Below are 15,803 nucleotides of genomic sequence, written 5' to 3'. Positions count from 1 at the left end.
GCTGGGCCGCTGCCCCAGGAGCTCGGGGGGGTGGGGTGGGGTGCGCCGAGGGCTGCTGTGGGTGAGGGCGGCGTCTCTTACCCCCTCCCCTAAACACAGGCCCCGGGGGGGGGGGGGGAGGGACGTGTAGTCCGGAAGTGGTGTCCGGGTGAAAAGAACTACAACTCCCACACTGCCCCGCGCGGCGGCGTCCATAGCAACGGGCGAGCGGGGCCGAGCGGGCCGGGCGCCATGGGGCAGGATTACTACGCGGTGCTGGAGCTCCGCCGCAGCGCCAGGGACGCCGACATCAAACAGGCGTGAGCGGGGCTCCGGGGGGGGGGGGGGTGCGCCCCGCCGGGTCACGGGGGCCCCGGCCCGGCCGCGGCTCCCCCGGGGGCCCGTCGGCCTCGGGGGGTGCCTAACTCCCTTAGAAACCCATGGGAGCTCGATGCCCACAGACCTTGTAGGCTCTGCGCCTCGCGCGGGGCGGCGAGAGTGCGGGCGCGCCCTCCGCTCCCTCTGACCGTCCCGCGCTTTGGGGGGCAGGCCGCAGAGCCATGCACCGAGGACTGGTGGCGCCCTGGAGGCGAACCAATTTACCTGAGCATGAGCTTTCCTGAGCGACAGCTCGCTTCAGCGGATGCGTGCCGTGGAAACTGCCGTGGGGAGATGTATATACACGGAGAACATGCCGCCATGGGCGTGACCATACACCCTGTAACCAGAGTGGTCCGGTCCGGTGAGCCGTTACCAGCTGTGTTTAGGTGCTACTGATTTCCTCAGCCACAGCAGGGCAGACACCCAGCCTTGGAACCAGACCTTGCAGTGTGCAAGAGAGGAACTCGGGAGGGCAGGGTCGGGCCCCAATCCCACGCATCCATTCCGCTGGTGTTTTGGGATCTTAAACGTCTGACAAATGCACTTAGTTGAAAAGCGCTTCAGATTGCATGTCAGAACAGGATCTAACTGCGCCCACCGTGGGGCTGGGCCTCCCTGGCTTCTCTTTTGCAGCTACCGGAAACTAGCCTTGAAGAACCATCCTTTAAAAAATAAAGAACCTTGGGCGCTGGATAAATTCAGGCAGCTCGCAGAAGCCTATGAAGTGTTAAGTGATCGTAAGTAGGAACACGTTTCTCTTCCCACTGATAAACTGTGCAGTTCAGGGATAAGGTCTGGAAAGTCATATTCAAGTACAGAGTGTACTTTCTGCAGGGGGATTTCATTAGGCACATCATATCATCTGCTTTGCTGCCATGCTGGTTAGCTGGTGTATCCTCTGTCTGGCTATTAACATCAGTTATTTAATTACAAAAGGAGTATTTGTGGCACCTTCGAGACTAACCAATTTATTTGAGCATAAGCATTCGTGAGCTACAGCTCACTTCATCGGATGCATCCGATGAAGTGAGCTGTAGCTCACGAAAGCTTATGCTCAAATAAATTGGTTAGTCTTGAAGGTGCCACACGTACTCCTTTTCTTTTTGCGGATACAGGCTAACACGGCTGCTACTCTGAAACCAGTTACTTAATTGTTTATCTATTGCATGCAGCACTGATCCCTGCTCCTGCAGTCTGATCCAGGCTGGTGAAGGTCTGTGTGTGTTTGGAGCCCCACTGACATCGCTAGCATGGGTGTAAGGGTCACGGTGACCTGTGCCAGTCAGATTGCAGGAGCAGGGAGCCAATGCAATGCTGCGGCCAAGAAAACTAGCCTGATCCTTGGATATATAAGCAGGGGAATATTAAGTAGAAGCAGGGAGGTTATATTACCTCTGTTTACAGCATTGGAGAGACCATTCCTGAAAAACCACCTCCAGTTCTGGTGTTCACGCTTCAAAAAGCATGTTGAAAAATTGGAGAGAGTGCAGAAAAGAACTATAAGAACAATTCAAGGTCTGAAAAATATGCCTTACGGTGAGAGTAAATATATTTTAATCGGTTTAGATTTATCAAAGAGAGGGTTAAGAGGTGACTTGATCATGGTGTATAATAGTGTCTCTCAACCTTTCCAGACTACTGTACCCCTTTCAAGAGTCTGATTTGTCTTGCGTACCCCAAGTTTCACCTCACTTAACAACCACTTGCTTAGTATAGTACTCAACATCAGACATAAAAATACAGAAGTGTCACAGCACACTATTACTGAAAAATTGCCGACTTTCTAATTTTTACCATATAATTATAAAATAAACCAATTGGAATATAAATATTGTACTTACATTTCAGTGTATAGTATATAGAGCAGTATAAACATGTCATTGTCTGTATGAAATTTTAGTTTGTACTGAGTTCGCTCTGCTTTTTATGTACCCTGTGGTAAAACTAGACAAACATCTAGATGAGTTGATGTACCCCTTGGAATACCTCTGCGTACCCCAGGGGGACGTGTACCCCTGGTTGAGAACCACTGATCTATAAGTACTTACATGTAAAGAAAATATTTCTCTTTAATATAGCATAAGATTCTTAGATTATAAAAACCAGATGGGATCACTGTGATCGTCTAGTCAGATCCTCTGTAGAACACAAGTCCTTGGACTCCTTTGAATTAATTCCTGTTTGAATTGGACATAGGTTTCAGAACAACACCCAATCTGGATTTAAAAATTTACAATGAAGGAGAATCCACCACAATGCACAGGCACAAGAAAATATAATGGCTGAAAGTTGTTGTTCTCTTTCTCTCTGCTTTTGTTGGCAGATTGCACCTATAGACATCTAAATCTGACCTTCCATGACCCCGCCCCCCCCCATATTGCTTGTGGGTTGCTGTATGTTTGTAATCTCTCTGGGGTCTCTCTAGACTGTAAAGACTGGAGATAGAGAAGATCGTAGTCTTTGTGGGAATATAGGCCCACATCAGGCCTAAGCAAACTATGGTGTTAAATTGAGTTTGGATTTTAGCATGAGTGATAGGCCCGAAGCATGTAAAAGGATGGGTTGAAGAGAAACAAAAATTGTTTGTGTTAAACTTGTGGTAACTCTTAAATATCAGTGTCTTCTTATGTAAAGTTTGGGTTGAGATCACAGAAATAAAGACAACTTGGATAATTGGGTACCAGGTGATGTATATATTTGGTTTGTTTAGTTTATTATTTAAAAATTGTGTAGTTTAGTAGTTAGAAACAAATATGGCCCAATGAGATAAGAAGAAAACCTTGAAGAAAGAGGCCCAGTCATTAATCTTGTCTTGACTGGGGCAGAAGACATTGTTCAGCCCTAGCTGCTTTATCTGTCCTTAGCTCAGGTCCCACACTACCTGTTTATTACAGTGTACAAAAAAGCAAAGTTTTCGAGGGGTTCTTTGTCAGAGCTTTTCCTCTGGAGTCACGCTATGATGGCAAGGTACCTCCCAGGTACTTGATCTTATTGTGAGCATTTTGACCAGCGCTTGTAACTATTGGCATTGGGATATAGAATATAGGCATATATATCCTTGAGTTTGTATTTTGGATGTAATTAACACCAGGTGGCTTTTGGGACTAATAAAGGAATCCTTGTGTGGAAACTGAGTCGTGGGTAACCTTAATGAGCTTATTAGGAAAATGATTTGTAACAGTCTTCTCTGTGGTTTCCATTCTGTGTATTGGATGACTGGCTGGGTAGGGACAGGAGGGGATCAGCCACCTTCCCCTGGATCACTCAGTGTATCACCCTCCCCAGCTGGAAGGGTGAGCCTTTGAGATTGCTTCTAAGTATGAGACTCCTATAGATAGTTGCTACCAGACTGATGCAGTAGCATCCTTTCTGCTACTTCAGATTTTCTTATGGCAAGGAGAATGCTTAATGACAGCTTTGGGTGACACATCCCAGGATCAAGCAAAGACTTGGGTTTAGAACTATATACTTTCATCTGACACACAAATGATCAAAGCATATGCACATCTACTGATGCCTCTTTCTCCCTTAGCTGTGAAGAGGGGCATCTATGATAAATTTGGAGAAGAGGGTCTCAAAGGTGGGATCCCCCTGGAATTTGGGAGTGAAAATCCCTGGTCTGTTGGCTATGTGTTTCACGGCAATGCTGATAAAGTCTTCAAGGAGTTCTTTGGAGGCGATAATCCCTTTGCTGGTAGGTATAATTCCTTCCTGTGATGCTTCTTGTTTTGTTTTTATGGTGATTGCCCCAAGCATAGTCTCTTCAACAGAACCAGCCCTGTGGTTGGCAGGAAGTAGGTTAAAGTTTTGTACAGTCACCTGAAAACCAGACCCTGCCTTTGTGCCTTTGCCACCATTAGCCCTCGGAACCCCAGTTTGAGGGTTGTTTCTCCTGCAATTGGCTTTGGTTTACCTGACCTGTCACCCCACCCCATGTCTCCATGGGAGCATTGCTGGGCAGTGCTTTAAACCACACACATGGGACAGAACAGTCGCTCCAGGCTGGGCTTGTAGTGTCTTCCCCTGAGCCCGTCACTTTCTCCTCTTGAAAATCCCCTGGCTCAAATAATGGCAACTGCACCAGAACCTGGAGACCCAAAGAGCAGGCAGCCTTCACTGAGATTTTAATGCCATGCTGCAGTCAGCCACTAGGTGGTGGTGAAGAGTGATACAACCTGCCTCGTTTATTTCTCCAGAGACTGGGACCATCAGCACTGAGACATTCCTAGCACCAGGTTACTCTGGACCCATGTCCCTGGATATCTGGGAGCACATTGTGCTCTGAGTGGAGCTCAGGACACTCACAAAATCTGATTGAAAGGTTTCTTCCCAATCTGGGCGCTCGGTGAAGTTTTCAAACTAATTAAAGGCTTAATATTGTAAGTCTGCAGGAGTGAATTTACATTCTGTTTGGGGAGATCACAGGATCAGGTCCCAAAGAACTTGCAACAAACTACCATGTTGGAAACAAGAAGGGTGGTCTTAGGGGCACGGCACATGTCTGGCAGTCAGGTGACCTAGGCTCTATTCCCTAGTCTGCCACTGACTCACTTGGCAGCCTTGGACAAGTTACTTAACTTCTTTATGGCTCAGTTTCTCTGTCTGTAAAATGGGGTTAATAATTATTAGTGTGCCACCTCATAGCAGGGTTGGGAGGCTTACTTCATAAATGTCTTCGGTCCTTGGATGGAAGGCACCAGAGGAGAGCAAAGTCCAATTATTGATTTTAGAGTTTGGGAGGTAGAATGGAAACTTTTTACGTTTATGTTGGTTTAAAAAAGGGGGAGTAAAAAACTCCTTCAAACAAAGATAGTGACAAGAACTTCAGGGATTCCTGGAGGAAAGCAGGAATTCCTTTAGCATGGTAATAAACATGTAATAAATAAATAATAATTCATGCTTTTCATGGTCAGAACATTTTGCAAACATTCACAAAGTTATCCCAGCTGGTAGAGTGGTGAGATCACTCCCATTTTACAAATGGGGAAACTGAGGCACAAGGAGGCCTTTTTGGAAATTGCCAAAAGCTGTCAGTGTCTTGGAATGTCTCACTTGCTGGGTGGCTGATGTGAGCCATCTTGATCCTGATTTTCAGAGGCACCGAGCACCCACAACAGCAGTTGAAATCAACAAGAACTGGGCAGGGGGAAGGTTTGTGAGTGCCCATGTTCAGCCCAGCATGTCTCAAGCTGGGCATTGAAAAACTGACACACTTCTGACCTGAGTGACTTGCCAAGGGCAGAGAGGGGAGTCAGTGTCAGAGCTGGGACTAGAACTAGGAATGCCTGGCTCCCAGACCTGTGCTCAGGCCACTAGTTCATGCCACTCTCAGCTGATGGTGTGATTGCATCTAACCTTTTTCTGGGTCATTGAACATAAGAATGGCAATACTGAGTCAGACCAGTGGTCCATTTAGCCCAGTATCCTGTCGTCCGACAGTGGCCAATGCCAGAGCTTCCAAGGGAATGAATAGAACAGGGCAATCATCAAGACACCATTCCCTGTCATGCAGTCCCAGCCTCGGGCAGTCAGAGGCTTAGGGATACCCAGAGCATGGGGTTGCATCTGTGACCATCTTGGCTAATAGACACTGATGGACTTATCCTCCAAGAACTTCTCTAATTCTTTTTTGAACCCAGTTATAGTCTTGGCCTTCACAACATCCTCTGGCAAAGAGTTCTATAGGTTGACTGTGCGTTGTGTGAAGAAATACTTCCTTTAGTTTGTTTTAAACCTGCTGCCTATTAATTTCATTGGGTGACCCATGGTTCTGGTGTTATGAGAAGGGGTAAATAACACTTCCTTATTCACTTTCTCTACACCAGTCATGATTTTATAGACCTCTATCATATTCCCCTTTAATCATCTCTTTTCCAAGCTGACCAGTCCCAGCCTGTTTAATCTGTCCTTGTATAAAAGCTGTTCCGTACCCCTAATCATTTTTGTTGCCCTTCTCTGTCCCTTTTCCTTTTCGAATATATCTTTTTTGAGATGGGGCGACCAGAACTGCATGCAGAAGTCAAGATGTGGACGCACCATGGATTTATATAGTGTCATTACGATATTTACTGTTTTATTATCTATCCCTTTCCTAATTGATCCGAATGTTCTGTTCGTTCTTTTGACTGCTGCTGCACATTGAGTGGACGTTGTCAAAGAGCTATGCCTGATGACCCCTAGAGCTCTCTCTTGAGCGGTAACAGCTAATTTAGACCCCATCATTTTATATGCACAGCTGGGATTCTGTTTTTTGATATGCACAGAGTTCTTTGCCCCAGATGGATCTGAGGTGAACATGGCATTCGGGGGGCTGCGGGGAAAAGGGGTGGCGAAGCAGGACCCGCCAATTGAGCGAGATCTCTACCTGTCACTGGAGGACCTGTTCTACGGATGCACCAAGAAAATTAAGATTTCTCGCAGGGTAAGGAAAGAAGGGGACTGAATTAGGAGTGGTGAGACGTGAGCCCGAATCGGTGGCGTTTGGAGCGGGACAGCTGCCCGAAGGGAGCCTGTCATGGAAGAGCTGTTCTTTCCCATTGGGCTGGGTTGTATGTTTCACTAGGAGGGCACTGGAAGTTTCACTGAAATTAGTGGATGTGACTGATCACTATATTCTGTGATAGCATCTCCCGAGTCCCAGCCGATAGGGGAATGGACAGGTGGGGAGTAACCTGCTCCAGGCAGAGGGGCAGGGCAGTTGAGAAGAGTAGGGTGGGGTGAAAGTGCATGGCCCCAACCCCACTCCATCTCCATGGCAACTGTGCTCCTGTGGCTGTGCAGAGAGCAGCCAGGGATCCATTCTTGCTCCTGCGGTGGCCTCTCTTTCATAGCCAGCCACAGCAGCAGCTCACGTGTGCTGTACAGAGCAACAAGTTCGGGCAGGACCCCGGCAGCCAAAGTTTCCGTGCTCTCTCTGGTGCCATGGGACCCAACCCCGCTGCCAGAGCACAGGAGGCCCTGCTGAAAGTTGACACTGTCTTACACAGCATTGAGCAGGGTGCAGGAAAAGCTTGGCCTTCTGTAGTGTTAACGTAACAGGTTCGGGTCTCTTTGCCTGCCTTGATCTTAGCTATGTGGCCTCTGCCATCAACAGGGCTCTAGGGGGTTGGTGGGTTGTGCTGGCAATCAGACTGTCTTGAAATGAACAAAATACAATCCTCAAACATTAAGCCAAATATATAGGGCCAGTGACCCCATGGCTATCCCACTAAAGTCAGATGGAAATTAAATGCAAATATTAATCTCCCTGGCAGACTCCAGTGAGGTAGAACAGGGGTAACTGGGAGCCGCATTTGTCTCCAGGTGGCCTGATTTTTCCATCCCATTGTTCCCTCTGTGTGTTTTGCCCCTTTCCCCCCACCCTTTGTTTGTCTTGGGGCCCAATCTTGGTTGGTCCCTAGGCACTCCTGTAATAACCATGGTTTGCAGAGCTGCCTGGGCACAGAAGCTCTGCAATTCAAGTCAGAACTGATTTCGTTTCCTAAAGGCAGTTGCCCACAAGGCTGGTGCAGTATCACTGGCATCCTAGCCAATCAAAGGCCCAGGTGTCTCTCCTAGATACAGACCAAACCCGACTGCCCCACTCATCCGTTTCAAACCCCAGGTGATGAATGAAGACGGTCACACGTCCACCATCAGAGATAAGATCTTAACAATCGACGTGCAGCCCGGGTGGAAGCAGGGCACCAGGATTACCTTTCAAAAAGAAGGAGACCAGGTAAGTTTCTCCTGCAATTGGCTTTGGTTTACCTGACCTGTCACCCCATCCCATGTCTCCATGGGAGTGTTGCTGGGCAGTGCTTTAAACCATACACATGGGACAGAACAGTCGCTCCAGGCTGGGCTTGTAGTGACTGTTGCCCGGCAAGATTTCACCAGTACTGAATGGCTCATTCATTGTTTGCTGTAATGGGATCTTGTGTTTCTGTTGCGCCTTCCATCTGAAGATCTCAAAGTGCTTGACAGACACTAATCAACAAGCCACACAAAACGTGCCTGAGTAATGATGCATATTTTAAGATGAGGCACAGAGAGGCTAAGGGGGAGATTTTCTACATTGCCTAAGGGAGTTAGGAGCCCAAGTCTTAGCTCTGACAGGGACTCCTGCAATGGCATTGAGCAAATCACATAACTTCCCTGCCTCAGTTTCCCCATCTGATAACCCTCCACTTCCTCTGCAGGGCACTGTGAGGATTAACTAGTTAATGTTTGTAGAGTGCTTTGAAGATGAGGGGCCTGATTCTCCGCTGCGATCCAGCTCGGGGCTCTGCTCAGGCAGTATCGATGGCCCAGAATCCAATCGTACGTAGCCAGCCAGGCATTCCACTGGCAGTGGAGAATCACAGAACTAAAACCGCTGGCAAACAGCTGACGGAGGTGGCCTCTGCATCCCCTGCTCCCAGCACAGGAGATAGGGGAGCCATGCCAGTGGGACAGATTAGAGCAGTCTCTTGGCTGCTGTCACTCCCACTGGGGTTGGGGCTGGCGCAGATCAGCCCTCAGGATCAGAGAGCTGTAACTGAGAATCAGGCCCCAGATATGCAGAATGTTAATATTGTCAGGTGAAATTCACTCCTGTTCACAGGACAAGTACCAGGCCGAGGCGTTGCTTTACACCCTATTTGAGGGCTTAAGTGGGACTTAGCTCGAGCATGTGGCTTGTGCTGGCCCTCAGCACAGGGGTGAATTTTATCCCCGAGGGAGCGCACGCAGCAGTGCTCAGTACCAAAGTTACACCCAAAAAGCTCCGTTAAAAGAACATTCTTAAGGTTGCAAAATCAAGCTATTAGCCAAGATGATCAGGGATGCAACCGCATGCTCTGGGTATCCCTAAGCCTCTGATTGCCAGAAGCTGGGCGTGGATAACAGGGGATGGATTACTTGGTGATTACCTGTTCTGTTCATTCCCTCTGGGGCACCTGGCATTGGCCACTGTGGGAAGACAGGATACTGGGCCAGATGGACCGTTGGTCTGACCCAGGATGGCCGTTCTTATGTTAAGCACTCAGTAGCTCGGCAATTCCACAGTTAAAGTTGCCTGTGCAAGAATGTTCTTTTGGCGGCTTGAGTAATTGGCTTTTTGCTTTTTGTGATCTCTCATGTAACTAGTACTGGGGAAGTGCCCAGTTCTCCTATAGCTGAAGCGGTCGTCTTACTTTATGATATTTAGAAATATTTTAAAGAGTCCTGCAACAAGGGAAAACAGAAGGGTTCTTGTCTCACTTTGCTTCTTTGGGATTCACAATGGAGGTTTGGGAGGGTTTTTTTAGGGCTGTCAGTTAATTGCAGTTAACTCACACGATTAACTCAAAAATATGAATTGCGATTAATCGCACTATTAAACAATAATACACCAATTGAAATTTATTAAATATTTTGGATGTTTTTATACATTTTCAAATATATTGATTTCAATTACAACACAGAATACAAAATGTACACTGCTCACTTTGTATTATTTTTGATTATCATTTTTACAGTGCAAATATATGTAAACAAAAGAAATTATTTTTCAATTCACCTCATACAAATACTGTAGTGCAATCTCTTTATCGTGAAAGTGCAATTTACAAATATAGATTTTCTGTGTTACATAACTGCACTCAAAAACAAAACAAAAGCAAAACTTTAGAGTCTACAAGTCCACTCAGTCCTACTCCTTGTTCAGCTAAGACAAACAAGTTTGTTTACCTTTACGGGAGATAATGCTGCCTGCTTCTTGTTTATGTCACCTGAAAGTGAGAACAGGCGTTTGTAGGGCACTTTTGTAGCTGGCGTTGCAAGGTATTTACGTGCCAGATATGTTAAACATTTGTGTACCCCTTCATGCTTCGGCCACCAATCCAGAGGACATGCTTCCTTGTGATGACGCTCGTTTAAAAAGATAATGAGTTAATTAAATTTGTGACTCCTTGGTGGAGAGAATTGAATGTCTCCTGCTCTGTTTTACCTGCATTCTGCCGTATATTTCATGTCGTAGCAGTCTCGGATGATGACCCAGCACATGTTCGTTTTAAGAACCCTTTCACCACAGATTTGACAAAACGCAAAGAAGGTACCAATGTAAGATTTCTAAAAATAGCTACAGCACTCGACCCAAGGTTTAAGAATCTGAAGTGCCTTCAAAAATCTGAGAGAGATGAGGTGTGGAGCATGGTTTCAGAAGTCTTAAAAGAACAACGCTCAGATGCGAAAACTACAGAACCCGAACCACCAAAAAAGAAAATTAACTTTCTGCTGGTGGCATCTGACTCAGATGATGAAAATCAACATGCGTTGGACCGCTCCACTTTGGATCATTATCAAGCAGAACCTGTCATGAGCATGGACACATGTCCACTAGAATGGTGGTTGAAGCTTGAAGGGACATATGAATCTTTAGTGTATCTGTCATGTAAATACCTTGTGACCCCAGCTATAATAGTGCCATGAGAACACCTGTTCTCATGTTCAGGTGACATTGTCAACAAGAAGAGGGCACAAATGTAAACAAACTTGTTTGTCGGAGCGATTGGCTGAAGTAGGACTGAGTGGACTTGTAGGCTCTAAAGTTTTACATTGTTTTATTTTTGAATGCAGTTATTTTTTTGTACATAATTCTACATTTGTAAGTTCAACTTTAATGATAAAGAGATTGCACTACTGTGAACTGAAAAATACTATTTCTTCTGTTTTTTTACAGTGCAAATATTTGTAATACAAATAAATATAAAGTGAGCACTGTAGACTTTGTATTCTGTGTTGTAACTGAAATCAACATATTTGAAAATGTAGAAAACATCAGAAAATATTTAAATAAAGGGTATTCTGTTATTGTTTAACAGTGTGATTAATCACAAGTAATTTTTTTAATCGCTTGACAGCCCTAGTTTTTTTTTCTATTTGTTTTTACCGCAAGAACCCCAGGAATGTCAAATCTGGTCTAGCAGGAGGATTCGCTGAAGGGCTCAGTGGGGACTTTCTTAGCCTTTAATGGAGGGGGGAGTATTAGTCATAGAGCTTAAGGCAAGCAGGGACCACCAGATCATCTAGTCTGACCTCCTGTATCGCACAGGCCACCAATATCCCCCAATACCCACACGCTAACCCAACAACTGAAATGAGACCAAAGTATTCCAGCCCACTGGACTAAACTATGATGTGCCACAGGCAAAGAATAGGAGGGACCGAGGTGCACCAGTGCCCAAGGCTCCTGCAATGGCAGGGAATTGATTAAATGAAATAATCCCAGCAAGTGACCCACCTACCACATTGCAGGGAAAGGTGAAAACCCCCCAAGGTCATTGCCAATCTGACCTGGGGGAAAATTATTTCCCGATCCCACATATGCCAATCAGACCCTGAGCATGTGAGCAAGAACCAGCCAGCCAAGAACCCGGGGCTTTAACAAAGACAGCTTTTGTCCCAAATGTGTGTCTGATGTTTGAGTTTAGAAGGCATGAATATAAACAAAGAAAAAGCATTTTAAACAATCTGATTAAAATCCTTTCCCATTCTCAGTTGCTGAGGTTTCACTTCCTTGGGAGTTGTGATGTCATGACCTTACTACTTCTATCTTCCAGGAAATACAGCGTGCTAAGAACCTGAGCATCCAGTGTAAAGGCAATCAGGGAAAAAATATTTTGTTAAAAAACACACTTCCCAGGCCTTCTGGAGACATCAGAAAGAAGCAAAAAAAAAAAAAAAAGAAAAAGGCAAAGACCTGATTATCTTTCCCTGTAAACAGTGCCTGTCTTTGCTAGATACTGACTTATTCCCTGGTTTATTTCTTGTACTTTAGGGCCCAAACATTATCCCAGCTGATATTATCTTCATTGTACGAGAGAAACTCCACCCAAGGTTTAAAAGGGAGGATGATGACCTGCTCTATGTAGCCACCATCCCCCTAGGGAAGGTAAGGATGTTGATTATTTCACTAGGAGGGTGGTGAAGCACTGAGATGGGCTCCCTAGGGAGGTGGTGGAATCTCCATCCTTAGAGGTTTTTAAGGCCCAGCTTGGCAAAGCCCTGGCTGGGATGATTTAGTTGGGGATTGGTCCTGCTTTGAGCAAGGGTTTGGACTAGATGACCTCCTGAGGTCCCCACCAACCCTGATATTCTATGATTAGTGCACTTTGGGCCTGATCCAACTTGCATGCAGGAAAAGGAAGAGATGCACGTTGACTTCAGTGGAGTTGGACGGTGTCTTCTCCTTTCTTACCTTCCCATAAGGCAGTGAGGTTTTGCAGCATGACAACAAACTGCATTGGGGATGAAAGGAATTGCCAGTTTATAATTGAACCAAACAGAGTCTGGGCCAGCCAGTCAGACTGCTGGGAGGCTGCCTATTATTTATCATCTTAATCCTCAGTATTTATGGATTAGCCGCTCTTGAATTGGCTGACTTCATTCTGCTGAAAACAGAAGAGCTGTGGGCCTGATTTTCATGCGTTTGAGGTATGGAATTTTGCATCTGTAGATATGACCATCATGCCTGCAAATGCATGCAATGCAATGCAATGCAATGCAAATGCAATGCAAATACTTATCCCTCTGTGCACACAGTTACCTGGTGTGTGTCTGTGTGAACGCACACACCCCGTCATGGTAACCGTGCATGCCAGTTAGATGTGCAATCACACGTCTCAACTGTATAAAAACCAGGCCCCAAGAATTCAACATCTCCAGTATTTTTTATTTATTTAGTGCCTCACAGTGTGCTCGGCTCTTTTCAGAACAAAGACTTGGTCCTTGTCCTAAGACAGGTGGGCAAACCATATCCGGCCCACGGGACCATCCTGCCCGGCCCTTGAGCTCCCAGCTGGGGAGGCTAGCCCCCGGCCCCTCCCCTGTTGTCCCCCTTCCCCCGCAGCCTCAACTCGCTGCGCCCCCAGCGCTCTGGCCCGCTGCTCCTTCTGGGCAGCGCGGCGGTGTGGCTGGTTCCAGCCGGTCGGCGAGGCTGTGAGCTCCTGCTGCTCTGAGCGGCATGGTAAGGGGTGGGGGGTTGTATAAGGGGCAGGGTCTTGGGGGCAGTCAGGGGACAGGTAGCAGGGGGCAGTTGGATGGAGCGGAGATTCTGTAGGGGGCGATCAGGGGATGGGGAGCAGGGGGGGTTGGATAGGCGTGGGAGTCCCGGGAAGGGAGCTGTCAGGGGGTGGGGGTGTGGATAGGGGTCGGGGCAGTCAAGGGACAGGGAGTCGGGGGTTGGATAGGGGGGTGGGGTCCCAGGAGGGGGCGGTCAGGGGACAAGGAGCGGGGGGGTTGGATGGGTCGGAGGTTCAGAGGGGGGCAGTCAGGGGGCGGGAACTGGGAGGGCACGGATAGGGGGTGGGGGCCAGGCTGTTTGGAGAGGCACAGCCTTCCCTACAGGTTTGCAACCCTGATGTGGCCCTCGGGCCAAAAAGTTTGCACACCTCTGTCCTAAGAGCTAACCATCAAATTGATTATCTATTTATGGCTAATGCCTTTTGCTTCTGAATTGGCACTGCCCACACCAACCCGAAACAGGGCACCTCACCAGTTTTGCAATGTCATACGTGGTAGGTGGAGGGAGAATTCCTTCCTGACCCTTTCCATTGTCCGTTCATGCCCTGAAGCATGGTCTTGGGTGACCCTGAACTCAGCTGAAAGTATGATTACTGGTGGTGGTGTTGGTCATAATGTTACCCAGCACTCTTAAAACTCCAGTTACAATGGCCTATGGATTGGTCAGTCTGCAACAAGCCAGAACAACAACACAAGGAGCAACTGTAATTCTACTGCACTGCCAACCAGTATCCAGTTTGTATAAGGAAACAGGTCCTTGCAGCTAGAATTCCACTCAGGGTGTCAGGTGCTAGAGTTAGCTCTGACATTAACAAAAATTTTTCCAAAAAGTTCCTTATTTAAAATATCCACTGCTAGGTAGTCTTGAATGTGGTGTTCGTTCATGACACGGGTGGCAATGTTGCCTAGTGGCTAGAACACTGGACCAGGACTCAGGAGCTTTGGGTTCTGTTCCCAGCCCGGCCACTGGTTTGTTGGGTGATCTTGAGCAAGTCACTTCACGTCTCTCTGCCTCAGTTTTCCGTCTGTAAAATGGGGAGAATGACACTTCCCTTTGTCGAGCGCTTTGAGAGCTACAGATGAAAAGCACTGTGGAAGAGCTAGGGATTATTGTTAAGTCACAATGCTCTGTTCTTAAGGGTTCCACGCTTGCTCTGGCCCCTGCACCCTTTGGGACAAGCTTGTCCCTTCGTGCATTGCATTTCTCTTTGCTCACCAGGCCTTTTAAGGACAATGGCCTCACTACTCTCAGCTCCTTCCTCAGCAAAGGTGAGTGATTGCGAAATTCCTTCAGCTTCTCTCTCCATTGCTCACACGAATGAGCTCTCACGGGTACTTTACCACTCTTCACACCAGATCCTCTGATCTGGCCCAGAGGCGTCACAGTGCAACTCGAGGGAGGGGGTGTGCAAAGGTGGTGTTAAGCCCTTCAGTTTTAGGTGGGTTGTGGCTCGATCTGATCCCCCCCAGCGTAATGTAGATCAGCTTGGGGGCTGCACAAATAGCTGGAGGCCACCCGGGGTTACAGCAGTGCCTCAGCCACACCCCACTTTTCTCTGGGCACACCCCCTAGTTGGCAGTTGGACATGTGGGTGCATGTGGCAGAGAAGCCCGTACGCTGGCTCTGCGCAGTCAGAACTCAGAAGATCCCTCTACACTGGGATGATCCTCTTGTGCCTGGAGGAACGCTCAGGGTGTAAAGGCCCCTTTGTAGTAGCCTTACCCAGGCTCCCATGGATCGCAATTTGCTTCAGCCTGTGCCTGTTATTTGGAATAACAGAATCAACGAACATCTTCGCTCAGTGCCTCGCTCTGTCTTTTGCAGGCTTTGATTGGCTGTACAGTGGATGTGAGAACCCTAGATGACAGACTGCTTAATATTCCCATCAATGACATAGTCCAGTAAGTGCCGGAGCAGAAATAGCCCCGTATGCAATCAGCAAGGCAAACTACCCTGCTCGCCTAGTATTTGGAAAGGCTGATTTGTGGCGCTTTTAGTAAAGCGTGGGTCTGCTCTCACAAGGGAAGGCGAGTTTTTCAACAGTGATTTGGGATGCTCAAAGGGAAGCACCTCGAGACCATCCGAGGGTGGGGGCTCAGTGCTCTCTGGGAATCAGGCCCCTTTAGGTCTTAGATTGGGCACCCCAAATCACTAGTTGCTTTTGAAAGTCTTGGCCTGACTGTAAAAATGGCCTCTGCATACTACCCAGCTCTGCTTCTCCTGTGTCTGCAGAGTAAGATCTAGTTACATCACAGACACCCCCAGGGGCTTACTGTTTTTTAATCCTGCCAGGCCTGCGGCGCCCACACAGCTCCAGGAGGGAGACCCGGCTCATGAACAGGACTGTTAGCTCAGTTCCGATTGCAGAGCCGAATTCTGCCCCCACTGACCCCAACACTGGAGGCAGCTCGCTGCACCC

The 15,803-nt window shown here is 47.5% G+C and overlaps 1 protein-coding gene across 3 annotated transcripts in view; it reads left to right on the top strand.

Moving 5' to 3' along the window:
* The first annotated feature begins 192 nt into the window (after positions 1 to 192).
* Positions 193 to 15,803, top strand: part of DNAJB13 (DnaJ heat shock protein family (Hsp40) member B13) — a 33,097-nt gene continuing 17,486 nt past the window's right edge. Inside the window, exons 1-8 of one of the 3 annotated variants that reach the window (XR_012157618.1) lie at positions 193 to 299; positions 994 to 1,097; positions 3,893 to 4,054; positions 6,624 to 6,781; positions 7,964 to 8,077; positions 12,140 to 12,253; positions 12,710 to 12,795; positions 15,209 to 15,285. Coding sequence is in view for 2 of the 3 variants with exons in the window: in XM_073334495.1 (XP_073190596.1) it covers positions 232 to 299; positions 994 to 1,097; positions 3,893 to 4,054; positions 6,624 to 6,781; positions 7,964 to 8,077; positions 12,140 to 12,253; positions 15,209 to 15,285 (797 nt within the window). In the remaining variant the exon portion in view is untranslated. Of the gene's footprint in view, positions 300 to 993; positions 1,098 to 3,892; positions 4,055 to 6,623; positions 6,782 to 7,963; positions 8,078 to 12,139; positions 12,254 to 12,709; positions 12,796 to 15,208; positions 15,286 to 15,803 lie in introns of those variants that run through there. The other 2 variants (XM_073334495.1, XM_073334506.1) reach the window with 2 other exon arrangements.

This window comes from Lepidochelys kempii, chromosome 1 (assembly GCF_965140285.1).
Source record: "Lepidochelys kempii isolate rLepKem1 chromosome 1, rLepKem1.hap1, whole genome shotgun sequence".
In the NCBI taxonomy this organism is placed as follows: domain Eukaryota; kingdom Metazoa; phylum Chordata; order Testudines; family Cheloniidae; genus Lepidochelys; species Lepidochelys kempii.
This window is presented reverse-complemented; position numbering and strand designations above follow the sequence as displayed.